This window comes from Lepidochelys kempii, chromosome 5 (assembly GCF_965140285.1).
Source record: "Lepidochelys kempii isolate rLepKem1 chromosome 5, rLepKem1.hap1, whole genome shotgun sequence".
NCBI lineage: Eukaryota > Metazoa > Chordata > Testudines > Cheloniidae > Lepidochelys > Lepidochelys kempii.
In genome coordinates this window covers 48,031,474-48,053,555 of record NC_136384.1, presented here as the reverse complement: position 1 = coordinate 48,053,555, position 22,082 = coordinate 48,031,474, and the positions used below count along the sequence as shown (strand labels likewise).

General features: G+C 43.7%; 1 protein-coding gene across 9 annotated transcripts in view; it reads left to right on the top strand.

Annotated features, from left to right (window-relative positions):
* The window catches only part of POLK (DNA polymerase kappa), a 78,395-nt gene that overhangs the window by 13,156 nt on the left and 43,157 nt on the right, over positions 1-22,082 (top strand). For 8 of the 9 annotated variants that reach the window (XR_012158915.2, XM_073344207.2, XM_073344203.2 and 5 more), the window contains exons 2-3: positions 12,546-12,721; positions 15,054-15,173. Coding sequence is in view for 7 of the 9 variants with exons in the window: in XM_073344207.2 (XP_073200308.1) it covers positions 12,584-12,721; positions 15,054-15,173 (258 nt within the window). In the remaining 2 variants the exon portion in view is untranslated. Of the gene's footprint in view, positions 1-12,545; positions 12,722-15,053; positions 15,174-17,566; positions 17,659-22,082 lie in introns of those variants that run through there. The other variant, XM_073344209.1, reaches the window with a different exon arrangement.

Genomic DNA, 22,082 nt, shown 5'->3' with positions numbered 1-22,082 from the left:
TACTTGTAAAAGGTGAATTGAAAAATACTATTTCTTCGATCATTTTTACAGTGCAAATGTTCGTCATCAAAAAATATAAACTTTGATTTCAGTTACAACACAGAATACAATATATATGAAAATGTAGAAAAACATCCAAAATATTTTATAAATTTCAATTTGTATTCTATTGTTTAACAGCACAATTAAAACTATGCTTAATCGCGATTAATGTTTTTGAGTTAATCGTGTGAGTTAACTGTGATTAATCGACAGCCCTATTTTTTAGTAGTTTACATTTAGCACAGTATTGTACTGCATTTGTTTTTTTGGTCTGCTTCTGCCTGATTGTGTACTTCTGATTCCAAATGTGGTATGTTGACTGATCAGTTTATAACTGGTGTTCGTGACTCTGAGGTTCTACTGTAAATCTTTTCTCTTATTGGAATGAGGTTAGTTAATTTTTTAGCACATCACAAACAGCAAGTCAGAGGATTCTGGTGGTGGAATTACTGGCATTTGAACGAAGGCAAGCTACAGGGTTGCAGCAAAAATAGATGCTTATTTAAGTTAGGAGAGGGGCACTTGATATATAATCATTTCCTCTTAGTGCCACTCCACACACACATCCTTATTCCTCCTCTGCTCTCCCCATGCTGCTCCCTTTCTGGTATTTCCAGGACTATTAGATTCCCCATTTCTTTCAGGCTTCTGTGCCTTGCCTCTTCCCTGCAATAAGTAATGCTTCCTTGCTGTTTGCTGCCTTCAGTCCTGATCATAAAATTACTTCGAGGTGGGATACACAGCCCAATTTCTTCTCAGTGGAGCCCATCTCACCGGTAGAGCATCCCACACATTAGTGACATCCTCTGAGCTGCCACCACCACCACTTGATTCTGTATCTCCTATGGAGCTATGGAGGACAGCAGCTGCTCCTCTTGACCCTCATTAGGGAACTCTCAGAAGAAACACTTGTATTCTCCCCTAGTTATAGTAGGTCCTCTCCTTCCAAAATAGGGTGACCAGATAGCAAGTGTGAAAAATCAGGACACAAGGTGTGGGGGTAATAGGCGCCTATATAAGACAAAGCCCCGAATGTCAGGGCTGTCCCTATAAAATCGGGACATCAGGTCACCCTACTCCCAAATAACTGGAGAAATAGGTTGATGCTTAATTGCAGGCTGACTGTCTTCATGGGCTTCTCTGATCCTACACTCTACACAATGGGACACCTGTTCCTGGTCTACACTAGGACGTTAGGTCGAATTTAGCAGCGTTAAATCGATGTAAACCTGCACCCATCCACACAATGAAGCCCTTTATTTCGACTTAAAGGGCTCTTAAAATCGATTTCCTTACTCCACCCCTGACAAGTGGATTAGCGCTTAAATCGACGTTGCCGGCTCGAATTTGGGGTACTGTGGACACAATTCAATGGTATTGGCCTCCGGGAGCTATCCCAGAGTGCTCCATTTTGACCGCTCTGGACAGCACTCTCAACTCAGATGCACTGGCCAGGTAGACAGGATAAGAACCGCGAACTTTTGAATCTCATTTCCTGTTTGGCCAGCGTGGCAAGCTGCAGGTGACCATGCAGAGCTCATCAGCACAGGTGACCATGATGGAGTCCCAGAATCGCAAAAGAGCTCCAGCATGGACCGAACGGGAGGTACGGGATCTGATCGCTGTTTGGGGAGAGGAATCCGTGCTATCAGAACTCCGTTCCAGTTTTCGAAATGCCAAAACCTTTGTGAAAATCTCCCAGGGCATGAAGGACAGAGGCCATAACAGGGACCCGAAGCAGTGCCGCGTGAAACTGAAGGAGCTGAGGCAAGCCTACCAGAAAACCAGAGAGGCGAACAGCCGCTCTGGGTCAGAGCCCCAAACATGCCGCTTCTATGATGAGCTGCATGCCATTTTAGGGGGTTCAGCCACCACTACCCCAGCCGTGTTGTTTGACTCCTTCAATGGAGATGGAGGCAATACGGAAGCAGGTTTTGGGGACGAAGAAGATGATGATGATGAGGAGGAGGTTGTAGATAGCTCACAGCAAGCAAGCGGAGAAACCGGTTTTCCCGGCAGCCAGGAACTGTTTCTCACCCTAGACCTGGAGCCAGTACCCCCCGAACCCACCCAAGGCTGCCTCCTGGACCCAGCAGGCGGAGAAGGGACCTCTGGTGAGTGTACCTTTTAAAATACTATACATGGTTTAAAAGCAAGCATGTGAAAGGATTACTTTGCCCTGGCATTTGCGGTTCTCCTAGATGTAGTCCTAAAGCCTTTGCAAAAGGTTTCTAGGGAGGGCAGCCTTATTGCGTCCTTCATGGTAGGACACTTTACCATTCCAGGCCAGTAACACGTACTCGGGAATCATTGTAGAACAAAGCATTGCAGTGTATGTTTGCTGGCATTCAAACAACATCCGTTCTTTATCTCACTGTGTTAACCTCAGGAGAGTGAGATATAATTCATGGTCACCTGGTTGAAATAGAGTGCTTTTCTTCAGGGGACTCTCAGAGGAGCCTATTCCTGCTGGGCTGTTTGCCTGTGGCTAAACAGAAATGTTCCCCGCTGTTAGCCACAGGGAGGGGGGAAGGTTGAGGGGGTAGTCACGCGGTGGGAGGAGGCAAAATGCGACCTTGTAACGAAAGCACATGTGCTATGTATGTAATGTTAACAGCAAGGTTTACCCTGAAAGAGTGTAGCCACTGTTTTATAAAATGTGTCTTTTTAAATACTGCTGTCCCTTTTTTTTTCTCCACCAGCTGCATGTGTTTCAATGATCACAGGATCTTCTCCTTCCCAGAGGCTAGTGAAGCTTAGAAAGAAAAAAAAACGCACTCGCGATGAAATGTTCTCCGAGCTCATGCTGTCCTCCCACACTGACAGAGCACAGACGAATGCGTGGAGGCAAATAATGTCAGAGTGCAGGAAAGCACAAAATGACCAGGAGGAGAGGTGGCGGGCTGAAGAGAGTAAGTGGCGGGCTGAAGAGAGTAAGTGGCGGGCTGAAGACAGGGCTGAAGCTCAAATGTGGCGGCAGCGTGATGAGAGGAGGCAGGATTCAATGCTGAGGCTGCTGCAGGACCAAACCAGTATGCTCCAGTGTATGGTTGAGCTGCAGCAAAGGCAGCTGGAGCACAGACTGCCACTGCTGCCCCTCTGTAACCAACCACCCTCCTCCCCAAGTTCCATAGCCTCCACACCCAGACGCCCAAGAATGCGGTGGGAGGCCTCCGGCCAACCAGCCACTCCACCACAGAGGATTGCCCCAAAAAAAGAAGGCTGTCATGCAATAAATTTTAAAGTTGTAAACTTTTAAAGTGCTGTGCTTAAAGTGCTGTGTGGCATTTTCCTTCCCTCCTCCACCACCCCTCCTGGGCTACCTTGGTAGTCATCCCCTATTTGTGTGATGAATGAATAAAGAATGCATGAATGTGAAGCAACAATGACTTTATTGCCTCTGCAAGTGGTGATTGAAGGGAGGAGGGGTGGGTGGTTAGCTTACAGGGAAGTAGAGTGAACCAAGGGGCGGGGGGTTTCATCAAGGAGAAACAAACAGAACTTTCACACCATAGCCTGGCCAGTCATGAAACTGGTTTTCAAAGCTTCTCTGATGCGTACCGCGCCCTCCTGTGCTCTTCTAACCGCCCTGGTGTCTGGCTGCGCGTAACCAGCAGCCAGGCGATTTGCCTCAACCTCCCACCCCGCCATAAACGTCTCCCCCTTACTCTCACAGATATTGTGGAGCACACAGCAAGCAGTAATAACAGTGGGAATATTGGTTTCGCTGAGGTCTAAGCGAGTCAGTAAACTGCGCCAGCGCGCCTTTAAACGTCCAAATGCACATTCTACCACCATTCTGCACTTGCTCAGCCTGTAGTTGAACAGCTCCTGACTACTGTCCAGGCTGCCTGTGTACGGCTTCATGAGCCATGGCATTAAGGGGTAGGCTGGGTCCCCAAGGATACATATAGGCATTTCAACATCCCCAACAGTTATTTTCTGGTCTGGGAATAAAGTCCCTTCCTGCAGCTTTTGAAACAGACCAGAGTTCCTGAAGATGCGAGCATCATGCACCTTTCCCGGCCATCCCACGTTGATGTTGGTGAAACGTCCCTTGTGATCCACCAGAGCTTGCAGCACTATCGAAAAGTACCCCTTGCGGTTTATGTACTCGGCGGCTTGGTGCTCAGGTGCCAAGATAGGGATATGGGTTCCGTCTATAGCCCCACCACAGTTAGGGAATCCCATTGCAGCAAAGCCATCCACTATGACCTGCACATTTCCCAGGGTCACTACCCTTGATATCAGCAGATCTTTGATTGCGTGGGCTACTTGCATCACAGCAGCCCCCACAGTAGATTTGCCCACTCCAAATTGATTCCCAACGGACCGGTAGCTGTCTGGCGTTGCAAGCTTCCACAGGGCTATCGCCACTCGCTTCTCAACTGTGAGGGCTGCTCTCATCTTGGTATTCATGCGCCTCAGGGCAGGGGAAAGCAAGTCACAAAGTTCCATGAAAGTGCCCTTACGCTTGCGAAAGTTTCGCAGCCACTGGGAATCGTCCCAGACCTGCAACATTATGCGGTCCCACCAGTCTGTGCTTGTTTCCCGAGCCCAGAATCGGCGTTCCACAGCATGAACCTGCCCCATTAGCACCATGATGCATGCATTGGCAGGGCCCATGCTTTCAGAGAAATCTGTGTCCATGTCCTGATCACTCACGTGACCGCGCTGACGTCGCCTCCTCGCCCGGTATCGCTTTGCCAGGTTCTGATGCTGCATATACTGCTGGTTAATGCGTGTGGTGTTTAATGTGCTCCTAATTGCCAAAGTGAGCTGAGTGGCCTCCATGCTTGCCTTGGTATGGCGTCCGCACAGAAAAAAGGCGCGGAACGATTGTCTGCCGTTGCTCTGACAGAGGGAGGGGCGACTGACGACACGGCTTTCAGGGTTGGCTTCAGGGAGCTAAAATCAACAAAGTGGGTGTCTTTACATCAAGGAGTATTTCAGGCAGGACTTCACGGAGGGTTCCAATAAGAAATGGTGCACCTAAGTTATCGTTCTTATTGGAACAAGGAGGTTAGCCTGGCCTCTGATTGATACATGGCTAGATTTACCTCGCTGCACCTTCTCTGTGAGTGACTGCAGTGTGACCTAGAGGAATGAGTCCCCTAGACAGGGGAGGAGGCAAATGAGTACAAAACAAATCTGGTCTATTTCTTGTTTTGACCCACTCCATCTATCTTTTACATCTTTGGCTGGCAGCAGACGGTGCAGAAGGACTGCATGCCATCCACATCTCATGGCTGCTTGGCAGAAGATGGTACAGTACGACTGCTAGCCATCCTCATCTCCTGCCTGCCTGGCAGAAGATGGTACAATACGACTACTAGCAATCCTCATCTCTTGCCTGCCTGGCAGAAGATGGTACAGTACGACTGCTAGCAGTCCGTATCGCCTGCCCGCTCACCATAAGACGGTTCAATAGGACTGACTGCAGGACTAAAGAGAATGACCTGGTCAAGTCACTCCAAATTTAGTCCCTGCGCCCATGTCTGCCCAGGCGCTCCTGATCGACCTCACAGAGGCGACCAGGAGCACCTCGGACATGACGATGACGACTACCAGTCATACTGTACCGTCTGCTGCCACAAGGCAAGGGGTTGCTGCTACTGTGTAGCAATGCCGTACCGCGTCTGCCAGCACCCAGGAGACATAGGGTGACGGTTACCTGAGCGGGCTCCATGCTTGCAGTGGTATGGCGTCTGCACAGGTAACTCAGGAAAAAAGGCGCAAAACGATTGTCTGCCCTTGCTTTCACGGAGGGAGGGAACGGGGGCCTGACAATATGTACACAGAACCACCCGCGACAATGTTTTAGCCCCATCAGGCATTGGGATCTCAACCCAGAATTCCAATGGGCAGCGGAGACTGCGGGAACTGTGGGATAGCTACCCACAGTGCAACGCTCCGGAAGTCGACTCTAGCCTTGGTACTGTGGAAGCGCTCCGCCGAGTTAATGCACTTAGAGCATTTTCTGTGGGGACACACACACTCGAATATATAAAACCGATTTCTAAAAAACCGACTTCTATAAATTCGACCTTATTCCGTAGTGTAGACATACCCTAAGATATTTAGCATCCCTTGCATTGAATGCTATAAGGGAAACAATGCAATCTTACAGAGGTTTCTTCTGGTGACAGCACCCCCAAAATACATTTTTCTGTGTAGCCATCTACTCTGCCTCCTGTTCTGAGTAGAATATGTTCATTTATGTTTCTTCAAACCATAAAACTTTTCACCCTTTTTCAAGTTGTCATAAACAAACTTTAATCTCACTGTGCTTTAAAGTCAGACAGGGATTCTTATAGTTAATTTTCATAGGTCCATTTAAACCTTTACTCCTTATCAATTTCTGCACTGATATCAGCAACATTTTGTTCCTTCAACTTTGTTTTTGCAGTGTCACATGTTCTCCCCCTCTGGTGTTTCTTTACATGTTTAAATTTGTTCTTTTTATTCTGTTTACACTGGTAGATCTCCAACTACTTTGATTTGACAGTGCTGTGCCTGTTGTTTTATTATTGCTTCCACAGTTCATTTCAGTGCAGTGAGCTGATGTCTTTTTTTCCTAAGGACACGCCTTTCTGTAAACAAAATGGTCTTCAGTTTCTGTTTGTCCCACTAGGCAGCTGAAAGGTATTTACCTATGGCTCACCTTTTCTGTTTTGTGCATCTGTAAATCCTATGGAGAACTAAACTCATGTCTCCAATAAATAATTTTTTCTCAATTATAATTAAGCTATTAATTTATATTTATTTACTTTATTATTTAAGTACTAATAATGTGCTCTGTGCTATACAAGACTAGCCCTACCTAGAAGAGCCTACAGTGTCAAAGACACATTAATAGACCAGAATTAGTATTACCTTAAAATGTTACTGTTTTTTCATCACCAATGTCTTCATAATTCTCCTCCCATTTATGTATGTTGAGGTAAAGAAGGCATTTGACTGACATGAGGTAATGCTTGAAGCTCTTGCAGAAAAACTGAGTCTTTAGAAATAATGTTAATTAGGAGAGGGTTGAAACCTGATGTGCTAGGATAAGGAGATCAATCCAAGCATAGGGAGCAGCATGGAAGAAGCCACAAAGACTGGAGTGGGCAAAGGAAGGAGGTAAGGAGAGAGAAATTATCTAAAATGTAGGCTTGGTGAGGCATTTTCTCTGGGGAAAAGTCATTAAATCCATTGGTATTTATAATGTCTATTACTGGTGCAGCTTCTAAATTGCTTTTCTCCCCCACACATTCTCACAACCAGGCATTGCCAGTACCAGTATGGCTACTGTTGGACTGACTGAAATGGAAGTGACAGTTAACCTTGCACAGAGTTTAGTGTGATCACTGAAACATGGGGAACAGTGCTTTTGGCTTGAGCTGGGAAGACTAGCTACTCTGTTGCAGTTGCAGGGCCAGTGGTTCCCAACAGTGTGGTAGATTGCACCAGCATGGGTGGAGAGAGTATGAAAATGTGCTGAAATGGTCTCAGGTCTGCCTGGCACTCCCCACTTCCTGCTGGCCTCAGAGCACCCAAGGTGTTCGTCTGATGTCTGCTTTGTCTCAGTAACTCCTGTTCTGTGTTCTGACAGGCAAGAGCCAAAAAACACACAGATTATTACTCAGCTGGTCTTGGCTCTTCTGAAAAAATGTCACAAATAATAAACCCAATGCACTGAATATAATTAAAATTTAAGATTTTTTTAATCAGATAGAACTTTTATATTTTAAAAATATAACTTGCTCTACTACTGGAATGCAGTTGGTCTCCTGTTCCAAGGGAAAAAATTTCAGCAAAAACGAACACCTCCATCATTATAGAAAATAAGGGAAACAAATGCATTTGCTTGAAGATTTGATAAATCCATTCACTCACAATGAATAAAGAAGTTCCTTGATTAGGGTTACTCATAAGTTTCTGCAGAAACTTTCAGCTTTCATTTCTAATACAATTGGGAACATAACCATCTAAATGTGAACAGAATGCCATACTGTCAAGAGCTCAAAAATCCTAAGAATGAGTTAAAAAACACAAGATTAAAAATTAATTAATTAGTGATGCTTTTGGGTCAGTCTTCTGAGTAATTAACATATAGAGGAATCCTTTTCCTCCATGAACCATATGTGATCATTTCAGGTGGAAAATTCAACCGTAAATGCCTAAACACAAATGTGGGCTGCCTCCAAATCTTTGGTAGGGGATCATGCTTATTCTTTCCTAACCCCTCAGCTGGAGAAGCAACAGTTTTTAAACATGCGTCTTGCTTGCAGTGTTCCAGCACAGTTTTATATCCATTTGTGATGGGTTGGATTGCAGAAACCCCCTTTGGGGGTGCCAACTGATGTGCCAAGACTACTTCTGCCCCTGCTTTCCCTGCCAGCTTGATATTCCAGCACCCTGTCTTGCTGAGCCAGACACGCCAGTCTGCTCCAACACAGACCCAGGGTTTGAACCACGTGCCCCAAAGCTGCAGACTTAACTGAAAGCAACTTAAGAAGTGTTCCTGTCTTTAACACTCAGATGCCCAACTTCCAATGGGGTCCAAACCCCAAATAAATCTGTTTTACCCTGTATAAAGCTTATACAGGGTAAACTCGTAAATTGTTCACCCTCTAGAACACTGATAGATATGCGCAGCTGTTTGCCAGCCTCCCACCCCCTTCCAGGTACTAATACGTACTCTGGGTTAATTAATAAGTAAAAAGTGATTTTATTAAATACAGAAAGCAGGATTTAAGTGGTTCCAAGTAGTAACTGACAGAACAAAGTGAATTACCAAGCAAAATAAAACAAAACACACAAGTCTAAGTCTAGTACAGTAATAAAACTGAATACAGATAAAATCTCACCCTCAGAGATGTTTCAATAAGTTTCTTTCACAGACTGGACGCCTTCCTAGTCTGGGCACAATCCTTTCCCCTGGTACAGCCCTTGTTCCAGCTCAGGTGGTAGCTAGGGGATTTCTCATGATGGCCACCGCCTCATTTGTTCTGTGCCAGCCACTTATCTATCTTTTGCATAAGGTGGGAATCCTTTGTCCCTCTGGGTTCCCACCCCTCCTTCTCAATGGAAAAGCACCAGGTTAAAGATGGATTCCAGTTCAGGTGACATCACATGTCACTGTAAGACTTCATTACCCATTTGCCAGCCCACAGGTATACAGGAAGACTTACAACTAAAACAGAGCCATCTACAGTCAATTGTCCTGGTTAATGGGAGCCATTAAGATTCCAAACTACCATTAATGGCCCACACTTTGCATAACTACATTAGGACCTCAGAGTTATATTTCATATTTCTAGTTTAAGGTACAAGAGTGATACAGTTATACAAATAGGATGACCATGCTCAGTAGATCATAAGCTTTGTAATGATACCTTACAAGAGACCTTTTGCATGAAGCATATTCCAGTTACATTATATTCACACTCATTAGCATATTTTTATAAAATCATATAGAGTGCAATGTCACACCACTGTTGTGCAATAGAGTAACTGTGGTAACTGGGTCTGGGTGTGCAGCACATTGAGAGACAGCTCTTGAAGGGGTGTGGCTCCTATCAGACAGAAAGGACCCTTGACTGCGGAAGTAACTGAGAGGAAGTTAAGGAGATGGGTGCTCCTTGCCTGGGAGAGAAGATGAAATTGTTTTTTTAATCAGCAGTAGGAGGGAGCTGCCTTTATACCCTCTTCCGATAATAAATATATGTTCTCTAATTTATTGAGCTCATGCTGAGTTGTCATTCTGAGAACTCTGCTTTTTTTGTGCTAACCCACTGAAAAGGAGATTTTGTCATGTGACAGTTGCTTGGGCAGCATTTCATTTACATTTTATTGAAGAATGACATGAGGTCTGGAAAACATGCTGAGAGTGAGAGATTTAAGAGGCTCAATCAACTTACTGTATCCAAGTAAAGGTTATGGGTGACTTGCTTATGATCTGCAAATACCTACATGGATAAGAAACAAGTGATAGTAGATGGCTGTTTAATACTAGCAGAAATAAGCATAATGAGATCCAATGGTTAGATGCTGAAGCTAGACAAATTCAGACAAGAAAAAAAAAATTAACAATGAGGATAATGAACAAATAGAATAACTTTCCTAGGGACATGGTAGGTTCTCCATCACTTCAAGTCTTTATATCAAGACTGGATGTCTTTCTAAAAGATATGCTCTAGCTCAAACAGAAGTTATGGTTTGATGTAGAAATTACTAGTTTAGGTTTTGTGGCCTGTGTCATGCAGGAAGTCAGGTCTCTAGATGATCATAACTGTCCCTTCTGGCCTTAAAATCTATTAATTTACATTTAAAAAATAAAATTAACATGCTGGTGGGCAGTGCCAGTTTGATTTTATTTTTACAATGAGTCTGGAAAGATAGCCTGTCACAAAAAGAGCCTCTGTACAGCTGTAAGTTTAATGCAGTAAGCTTTGCACATAGGAATGTTTTTTACTTCAAATTGGCAGTTATTTATTTATTTATTTTGTAAACAAAACCTCTCAGAAAGGACTATTGTGATTGTTTAGTCAGACCTCCTGTATCAAACAGACTATGGGGCTTTAGGGTTGCCAGGCATCTGGATTTCAACTGCTAAAAGTCCGTCTGGTGGCGCAGCAGGGCTAAGTCTGGCTCCACGTGGCTCCCAGAAGTGTCTTGCATGTCCGGCTCCTAGCGCAGGGGCAGCGACAGGGTTTCCGTGCACTGCCCCCACCCTGAACATTGGCTTTGCAGCGCCTATTGACGAGAAACCGCGGCCAATGGGAGCTGCACAGGTGGCGCTTGCAGGTGTGGGCAGTGCGCAGAGTCCTCTGGCCCCTCCGCCTAGAACCGGACATGCTGGCAGCTTCCAGGAGCTGATGGAAGTAAGCACCACCCGGCTGGAGCCTGCATCCTGAACCTCCTCCAACACCCTGACCCCCTGCCGCACCCCAGAGCCCACACCCCCAGTCGGAGCCCTCACCCCGTCTCGCACCCCGACCTCCTGTCCCAGTCTGGAGACCCTCCCACACCCTGAACCCCTCATTTCTGGCCCCACTCCGGAGCCAGCACCCCCAGTCAGAACCCTCACCCCTTCCCGCACACCAACCCCGTGCCCCACCAGTGAAAGTGACTGAGGGTGGAGGAGAGCAAGCAATGGAGGGAGGGGGAGTGGAGTGAATGGGGGCAGGGCCTCCGGGAAGAGGGCGGGGCAAGGGTGTTCGGTTTTGTGCAATTAGAAAGTTGGTAACCCTATGGGGCTTCCCTGAATTAATTCCTATTTGAGTGACAACATATCTTAAAATAACCAAATTTGGTTTAAAAATGGCTAGTGATGAACAGTCCACCACAACCCTTAGGAAGTTGTTCCAATGGTTAATTACCCTCACTGTCAAGAAATGTTCACCTTATTTCCAGTCTGAATTTGTCTTGCGTCAACTTCCAGCCATTGCATCTTGTTATATCTTTGTCTGCTTGATTGAAGAACCCATTTTATTCCCCTTATAGGTTCTTAAACACTGTGATCAAGTCCCCCCTTAACCTTCTCTTTGTTAAACTAGATTGAGTTCCTTTAATCTATTACTGTAAGGTATGTTTTCCAATCCTTTAATCATTTATCATGGCTCTTCTCTGAACTTCCTCTCCATTTTATTAACATCCTTTTTGAACTGTGGATAGTAGAACTGTACACAGTATGCTAGTGGCGGTCACACCTGGCCAAATACAGAGGTAAAATAACCCCTCTAATCCTACTTGAAATTCCCCTGTTTATGCATTCAAGAGTTGCATTGGCCCATTTGGCTACAGTATTGTTCAGGAAACTCATATTTGTCCACCATGACCCCCAAGTCTTTTTCAGAATCAGAGTTTCCCAGAATTGAGTCCTCCTTTCTGCAAGAATGGCCTATGTTCTTTGTACCGTGACGTGTAACTTGACATTTGGCCATATTAAAATGCTTATCATTTGCTTGAGCCCAAGTTACCAAGTGAACCAGATATAAAGCTAGTTGGAAATTTTTCAAACAGGTTTTTTGGTTGGAAAATGCCAGTTCGTTGGAAACTAAACTTTTTGTGGGAATGTATCAGTTTAGACAAAATTTTTGATGTGAAGGTTTCTCAAGTCCAGGATGGAATTTCTGGTCAAAACAAGATAAAGAGGAATCACTGAGTAGCTAATAGCCAAGTGGTTAGAGCACTCACCTGGGATGTGGAAGCCCCAGGCTCATGTTCCTGTCTCTCTCTGATGTTCTTTCGCCTCAATGTAGAATGAGGAAAATTACTGAATCTTGAACATTTTCACAGGATGATAAATCATTTCCCATGCAGCTGTACTTCAGACACTAACACAGTTGAGATTTATTCTTTGTTTGGTGACTGTGTGTAGTTGAGCTACTTTGAAGAATTCCATATTAAACCACAGTATTTGGTGTGTCTAATAAAATTGAAAGTGATTGTGGAATTGTATTATTCATCAACTGGAGTTTTGAAAGACGTATGTAACTTATATTCTCTTTTAGGTTATTAAAGTTTGAAAAAGCACTCACTGCGTTGCGCTATGGACAGCACAAAGAAAGTTGTTAACACTTCTGATGATGGTGGATTTCTACTTAGAGTGGGCCTCAATGATAACAAGGCTGGAATGCAAGGACTGGATAAAGAGAAAATCAATAAAATCATAATGGAGGCCACCAAGGTTTGTTTGTGTAACCTTTTTCACTAATGCTTCGGTTTTTACTTTTTTATTTCTTAGTTTTGCATGCATAAATGGGGGCAGCCTCCTCTGTTCTGTATGTGGGTGACACAGGAAAGGTTGCTTTTCATCACCCTCCCCACAACCATTGGGGAATCTGCTGGAAAAGTTAATATGGTTTGCGGTTGTATAAACTTTTTCAGTAGAACTCCTCAGGGCTGACTACACGTCCTTTTTAGGGTGTGTTCGAAGGGAAAGCAGCCAGTGGTGCAGTACCTGTCAGCACCTCTCCTTTGGAACTTGGGAAGAGGCCCCAAATCTATGAGGTTTTCAGAGTCCTCCTATCAGACAATCTAGGGATAACCGAGCAAGGGTAACCTCTCAGAGTGACCCCCCATCCCCGCCCACAGCATTCTATTACAAGGGGGGGGGTCAATCTGGCCCTAGATTTTTTGTTAAACAATTATGGTAAAATAATAAATGTTGTACTGTTGCTTTATGGAAGAGCTAATACTTTAGGGAGAACTTTGAAAAATATAGCATTAAAAAACAATTCTGCTATTGCAGACTGCTTTTGTATTGTCCATTTTTTCACCATGCTAAGGATATTTGCATGAAACAAAGGGTTTAGTTTTTCATATATTTCATCTGATCTTACTGTTCAGCAGTTCCTCAAACCGTAATCCTTTGTAAGACACATCCCATTTGGTATTTGTTGAAATAATTCCTGCAAAACTGCTACGGCTGCTGCCGTTATGTTGAGAGAGAGATGGAGCCAAGTGAATAATAGATAAAATGAGGAGAACAAGTCTCATGCCCTTTTAAAAATCTGCATTTGTTGGGGGGAAAAAATCAACAAACTGTAAAGTATCAGGTGTATTATAGTTGTAGATTCTTGTATGGAACTCTCCCAAATCTCTCTTCCCTTTCAGCCGCTCCAGAAAACAAACAAAAAAGCCCTTGTAAGGAACACAATCTTATTGCATCACTACTGTGAGGAGCTACAAGACAGATATAGGGAACCCAAATTTCATAGTTCCTTGACAGCATTTACCAACCTCTTAAATACCTGTAAAAAATTTACTACTAGCACCAATGAGAAAAAGTATGGGACTTTCTTTCCAGTAAGCACAATCCCTAATGTTCACTTATCGCGGGAAGAGAAGATTACATGCATGCCTGATACTGAAGGAAAGTTCATCCTACTATCTGCTAGTTAGAGATTGGTTTAAACTTTGAAGAATGAGGTTTTATATCTCTTCCAATACTTTTTTTTTAGCATTAACTGTTATAAAACTGGATTACATTCCTCTCTGAATCTTATTAAATTCTTGGCCTCAATGGCATCCTGTGGCAATGAGTATTGTACTCTAACTACACATTCTGTGAAAAAGTATTTAATATGTTTTGATTCTGCTCCCTTTTATTTTCATTGAATATCCCCTCTTGTTCCTGTGTTATGAGACAGGGAGAAAAGAAGTTCCTGATCTACCTTCTCTATTTCATTTATTATTTTCTATACCTTCATCATATCCCCTCTTATTCATTTCCTTTCCAAATAATCTCAGTCTTTTCCATCTCTCTTCATATGGAGATTTTGCATACCCCTGAACATTCTCATCACCCTCTTTTAAACTCTTTCTAATTCTGCAATATCCTTCTGAGATTGGGTGACAAGTACTGTGCGCAGTATTCCAGATGAGGTTGTACCATTGACTTACGCAATGGCATTATTTTTCTCCAGATGAGACCATATGGACCAATGAGGAAATGCTGCACATGAAAAGTAAAAATGCCTGAGCTCAATTTTCAATTTTTGCATTCAATATCTTTCAAGATATAACAGAAAATAGCCTAGAGAGTGCAAGTAACTTATTTCCGTTGAGTTATTTTGGCATCTCTCTGATCTAGCTAATGTTTTTAGAATTGCATCATCATCACATCAGGACATGTTCCCGCCTTGCTGGTGCCATGCAGGTTTCCTCAAAAGTATATTAAACTCTGAGTGGCAGAGGGAAGGAAGAATATGAACTTCATGTAATCTGAGTACCACAGTTGTCTTTTGTGTGTATACCTCAATTATATGAATATCCAAAATATATATAATACGCGTAAGAAATCCTTAAAATATACAGAGCCCAGCATATCATAAGGCTGTATCTGCTTCTCTGATAGGATTGGAAACAACTGTCCATTTTATTTCAGTGCTGGTTTTTTCCATTTAAATGAGTTGTTAGCAGACAAGTTGCATCTTCTTCTGTTGTTCAGTTATTGTAAGATTATAAGGAAAACAATGAACTTTCAGATGTATCTTAACTTTTTATTTTTCTTATAGGGTTCTAGATTTTATGAAAATGAGCTTAAGAAAGATCAACAAGTCAACCAACGAATTGAAAAAATGATGCAGCTAAAAGATAAAATTACCAGCCAACAGCTTCTGAAAGCACAACTACAGGTACTAACCAATTTGGGAAGTTTTTTGAGAGGAGAGAGAATAACAATTTTTAGGAGTATATTATTGATGCCTGTCCTAAAATTTCATGGTGGTGCACAAGTTGTTAGTTGCCTGGTTCCATTTGATGTTAGCAACAATTGTGCAACTAAACCCTGCATAATGTTTTGATGGTGTAAATTTATATTTAGTTAGAAGAAAATTTAAATAGATAATAAGACTCTTTATTTGAAGTATTTCTTGTATGAACAAAATGGAATTAAAACAAGAACTCCTTTCCCCCAATGCTGAAAACACCAAATCAACTAATAAATAAAATCCATTGCTCATGATGTACTCCTATGAAACTTGCTGATTAATTTTCTTAACAAATACCAGAGTAGTCATTTTGGCTTAAACATTTTGTGTGTATTTTTTTAAAAAAGTCCTGGCTTATGCATGTATTATGTTAGATGGTTTATAGTGATAGGGAGAAATGTCACTAGGATTATCCTATTACTTCAGCTGGTGATTTATCTATCTTTGCGTGCTAACTACTATGATTGTGTCATTGAAGTTTTCAAAGTTTTATATATATAAAATCTGGCCAAAGGTGCATATTGCCTACAATAGAAAATTGGTTTCCTTTATTAGGGCCTTGGTTATGAACATCCATATACAGTGGAAGAAAATAAAGAGTCTGAGAAAACTATGGATATAAGAAATGGAGCTGTGTATGAAAATGTTTCTGTGGTCCAAAAGAAGCACTTTTGCATAGGTATTCAGATACTGTAGTGTTGGACAATGTTATCAGGCCCTAGACAGTATTGCATACAAAAATCACATCAAAAGAACATTGAAGTTGCTAAGTCAAGCACCTTAATTTGTCTCTTTGTTTACATGCAGTATAATTCAATCTTTAATTACGTGATTGCATACTACTTTTTTCAATGTGATCCCTGCCTCATTCTGTGCACAGGATAGACAGTGTTCACTGAATGAGCAGCTGTTCAACATTTTGTTTTATCTTCATTGTTCAATATGTGGTCCCATGTCTTGTTTACCATATGCTAGTCTAACTCTGATCTGGATACAGAATTACTAATTTCCTCATATTTTTTTCTGTGATGCTCATCACTATAGTATGTGAGTGCTTCACAAACACTGATGAATTTATTTTCACAACACCCAGGTCATATTATTATCCCCATTTTACATGTGGGAAATGAAGGCACAGAGAAATTAAGGTTAAAGAGTCCACTAATTTTGGGTTCCCAATTTGACCACTGAATGCCTAGGACTTGATTTTTCAGAGTACTTGGAATTATATCATACTGTATATGTTTAACACGCAGCTCCCAGTGACTTCATTTGCAGATGTGAGTGCTCAACACTTCTACAGACCAGACCACAGGGTATCAAGTTGGGTACTCAGAAAATGAGGAACAAGCAATTAGTGACCACCTGTGAAAAGCTTTTTTCTTTTTTGATAATGACTTGCCTATCATCACATAGGAACTCTCTGAAAGAGGCAGTTCTCCAAGGCAACATTCAACTGTATTACCCATGAAACCATGTTTTCTTTTACTTTCTGATATCACTTCCTTATGATCTGTAACCAGATGCTCTAGTCCAGCAGTTCTCAAACTGTGGTTCGGAACCCCAAAGTGGGTCGGGACCTTGTTTTAATGGATTCGCCAGGGTTGGCATAAGACTTGCTGGGGCCTGGGGCTGAAGCCAAAGTCCAAGCCCCACTACCCAGGGTGGACGTTGAAGCCAGAAGGATTCAGCCCTGGGCGGTGGGGCTCAGGCTTCTGCTTCAGCCCTCGGTGGCAGGGTTTAGGTTACAGTCCCCTTGCTCAGGGCTGAAGCCCTCAAGCTTTGCCCCTCCCCCACAGGGCAATGTGGGTTGGGCTTCAGCCATGCTGTCCAGGGTGACAGGGCTCAGGCTTCAGTCCCCGTTCCTGGAGTCATGCAGTAACTTTTGTTGTCAGAAGGGGATTGCGGTGCAATGAAGTGTGAGAAACCCTGCTCTAGTATTTGCCTCAGCTTGGTAAGGGGGAGACAACTTGTGCAGAGTTACAGAAGTATGAAAAGCTCCATGCTTCTGTGTAACACTGTAAATTCTTATCTTCAGCTCAAGTCTTATCAGTTTATAGGATGGTAGAGGGATGGAAACTGGGCCCTTTTAGGGTGCTCACTAACATGACAGTTCTTTTCAGTGCTGATACTGTAATATACAAGATTTCTAAAAAGCCATTCCTTTTGCTAGACAGTATCCCAGTGATGCTGGACATGGCAGCAACATAAATCCATAGCGTCTGCAACATAATGCTCCTTTTTCTAGTGTTTTGTTGATATAATAGACCCTGCACCTGCTGTGGGACTCTTTGTCTGTTTGTTTTTCTTTATTTTAGACAGCCTTCTCTGCAGCCAGCTAGGGGCAAAGGAGCACTTATCACCACAAATGTCCCAAAGTAATCTCTAACATCTTCAGTACTCTTGGGCAGTAAGTAAACCCCTCAAAACTTACCTTTAGCATTTTAAAATATTTTATTTGGCTTTATAAATAAAATAAAATCGTTTATTAGTCGGGCCAAGTTTTCCTATACAATACTATATGCAGTAAGTTCCCACTTCGGATAAATTGTTCATGGCTGGTTGAGACTCGTCTACTACACAACTCAGAAGTGTCTGAAGTTCTCCAATAATCCATAATGTGAAGGATAAAAGCTATATTTTTATATTCATTTATTCAATACTATGATTAATTTAAAACTTTCAGAAGTATCCAGCTTCTGAATTGTATTCACTATTGCCAACAGCCATTGGTGCCATTTTTATGGATGCTGGTTTCTAGCTTAGTTTTTAACTCTGCATGACATTGCTGTCCCTTTGTAACAGGGTATTAGTAGTCCCTCCTAGTTTCTCTCCATTCTGTCAGATAGTTTTGCAAACATAAATAGGCACCAAATTAAGTTCTTTAATTCTTATTTCATATATGTTACTTAAGAAAGTTTTTCGGCGTCTATATCACATCTTTGGGCAAGAACAAATCACAATAACTTCTTCAATCAATTTGTCTAAAAATAAATATAAAAATCTAAGAATTTTAAAAGACTAATGGCCCATATTTTCAGCACTTTTCTCCTATAAAATATATAGAAAACCCCCTAAATCTTCCATATCAGAATTTTCTTTCAAAAAAGAATGCTACATAATTTTTAAACTTATGCACCTGGTTTACCTCTGAGACTAGTCTTTAACTGTCTTCAGTTTTAGTAGGGAAATCTGGTTACAGACAAACATGGTTCTCAGAAATACATCTACAAAGCTTTTGTTTTACTGTTTCCTTTAATGAGCTGCTGTTGCTATTTTAAATAATCATCATTTTAATTTGTGACTAGCTTAAAGGGGTTTCCATCTCTATTTTTATATGTGCATAAGATACTAGTGAATCATTAGATATGAGATTATGCTAGTAATGCAGTTTGGGGAAAAACAAAAGTTTTGTATAAAGACAATATCTGGAAATACAGATTAAATTGTGTGACTGAGGGTATGGGAGGCAATATAAATTCAAGTAATTAAAGGTCATTTGAGTTTGAGAATAACCTACCTATAGTTCGTAGAATATGAGATCAGAACTAACAAAGGAGAAAAAAATTAATTAAAATGTAGAGAAATGCCTTTTGATAATTTTACATGGATATTAGCCCTTGCTTAATTGATATTACAATGAAAATAGCTGAGTCCTGGAGGATTTAAATGTAATTACTTGTTTTTCTTCTATATATTGTATCATGCTCTTTTCATTATTTTTTCAAATATTTCTTCTGTTGTTATTTGAATTCCTCACCTTCTACCCTTCCCACTGGTGCCTTACATTTTATACAAACCAGTTTGACCAGCCCAACGCACTGAACTAGGATATGTGCTGGGCATTGCTATGTGGAAGAGCTTAATTTGATTCCGCATTGTGGTCTTTCAGTGTTCAAACAAAATGGCTCAGCGCAAACCAGAAGGAAGGGGGGAATCTCATATTACTCAGTAGTGATCCTTTTAGCAAATAAGTTGCAGCATGAGAGCTCAATTAAGTGAGAGGGGAGAAACCTTTAAGTTTTTTTAAAAAGTAGTTCTGTAAACAATAAATACAACTTGTATATTTGTGGAATATTATACGTACTTGCATTTATATGTATAAATATGACAGACTTTTTCACTTTCCATCTGTTAGCTACCTCCTTTCCCCACAGAACAGGTTGCAGCAAAAACAAGCTTTCTTCATCTAGTGCTTGCTCATATAGATTCCAATTAGGTGTGTGCGCGCCACGACCACAGTCGTCAGAAAGTTTTACCCTAGCAGCACCTGTTGGGTCGGCTGTGGTGCCCCCTGGAGTGGCACCTCTATGGCGCTCATAATATGACCCTGCCAACCTGGCACCTCCTCATTTTGTTCTTACCACCAGTGATGGTTCTTGGAACTATGGTGATTTGCTTAGAAAGTTCTCCTAGCTTTCAGTTTGTTGTAGTTTTAGTGTTAGTATTTTTAGCTGTTGGTTGTGTGGGTTTCCCCTCCATCCCGACTGCCTGTCTCCCCTTGCAAGTCCTGCAATAAGCCCATGCCGACAGGTGACCCCCACAACGTTTGTCTAAAGTGTCTGGGGGAGGCGCACCAGGCCAATAGGTGCAGGATTTGTAAAGGGTTTTGCCCGAGAACAAAAAAGGAGTGGGACTTCCGTTTAAAACAGTTCCTTATGGAGGCAATTCTGAGACCACAATCCACCTCAGCGTGGCAAGACCTGACACCAAGTTCAACGGTGCGGAGCACTCCAGCATCCATGGCAGATGCGACACCGCAGAAGGACTTGGAGCATAGAGACCTGCGTCACTGCTGCTCCCCGCTGCCAAAGCCGATGGGAACTGTCCGGCACCGATCCCAGTTCCTGGCCCCACAGGAGCAGCACCGGAAGCAGAGTAGGAGTGGATCTTAGTCTTTGAGACCCACTCCTTCAGAGTTGGCCAATGGGGCGCGCCTCAGGGAGGCACACCTGGTGCCAGAACCTTTGGAGTCAGCACCATTGACTTAGGCCCCGCAAAGGGAATCGTTGAGTCCAGTGCCATTGGACTCCCCAAGCCATATGCTGGAAGAAGTGGGGCTGCCATCCACCCCAGACACCTTTGCCATGATCGCACTGCAGTCTCCAGCCCTCCGGGACAAGCCCCTAGCGCCAACGAAGGCAGCACTGTCACAGGGCTAGCCGGCAATGTTGTGTCTGCCTGCATCTCCAAAGCACCGCTCACCGACAACACAGAGACACTGCTCTGAGTCGCAGCACCAATCCATCTCTTGGCACTGCTCTGACTTGCAGCACCGGTTGGACTCGCGACACCAGTCTGACTTGCTGCACCAATCACTATCCTGGCACCAATCCCCGATGTGAGGGAGGTCCTGTTTTCGGCACCAGTCACCACGGCAGCAAATCGAGGTCTCGGCACCAGTTGTCGTCATGGCACTGCTCCCGATCCCGGCATCGATCCTGATCTGGGCACTCTTCCCCATCCTCGCGACACTGCTCACTGGCCCAGCTCTGCTTGGCACCACCATGGCCAAGATCCTGGTCCTCATCTTCGGGCTTGGAGACAGAATCCAGATACTCACGCCAGAGCCTGCACCGGTTGGCACATAGACGTCCCGATGTGGGCACAATGCCATGACTGGTGCAATGGCAGGGACCCGCACAGTTGCCCTTTTGGACCCCCTGGGCATATCACCAGGCCCAGGGTACTTTGTCCAAGGGCTCCTGGTCGGTGCTATCTGAACCGAGGTTGCCAGCGGCTTCAGACAGCCACTCTGCCCCGTGGGGTGCTGACAGGACTCTGGCCTCAGTGCTTCCCCCGGCACCAACCCCTGCTCTGTCAGTGGACCCGGTGATAGCTGACCCGGAACAGGAAGCTGGGCAGGAGATCCCAATGGACTAACAGGTCCAGGATAGTCCTTTTTCCCCTGCTTGCATCCTCGTTGTCCTCTCCAGAGAAGGTGGTGGTGGGGACTTCTACTTCAGGGCTACCACAGTGGCAGTGGAGGAAGTTCCTCAGGAGCTAAGGGGCAAGGGATTCTATTCCCAATATTTCCTAATCCCCAAAGCCAAAGAGGGTCTCAGACCCATTCTGGACCTGCGGGGCCTCAACAGATTCATGGTGAAGCTGAAGTCTGCATAGTCTCCCTGAACTCCATAATTCCTTCTCTGGATCTGGGAGATTGGTACGCCGCCCTCAGTGTCAAGGATGTGTATTTTTATATATCCATATGTCCTGCTCACAGATGATACCTCAATCACAACCACTTCCAGTTTAAGGTTCTCATCTTCAGCCTGTCCACAGCCCCTCAGGTGTTCACCAAGTGCATGTTGGTCATTGCCGCCTTTCTTCGGCAGAGACAGGTGCAGGTATATCCATACCTTGATGACTGGCTGCTCCCGGGGCACTCCAGGGACCAGGTAGAAGTGCAGATACGCATCATGAGGTCCACGTTCAACGGGTTGGGCCTTCTTCTCAATGAGAGCAAGTCGACCCTGATACCCACTCAAAGTGTAGAGTTTATCGGGGCAGTACTGGACTCAGGTCATGCCAGAGCATTCCTGCCAGAGGCCCGTTTTCTGACTATCTCGGACTTCATACAATGTCTCAGACGGTACCCTACCACCACAGCAAGGGCCTGCCTGAGGCTACTTGGTCACATGGCATCTTGTACGTACATGGTACAGCATACCAGGATGCATCTCAGATCTCTCTAGATTTGGCTCGTATCATAGTTTTGCCCAGGACATGACAGTCTGGACTCAGTGGTTACTCTTCCACGTCACTTCCTCCAGTCCCTGGGCTGGTGGCTCAATCAACCAGATGTGTGCAAGGGAGTCCCCTTCCACAGAC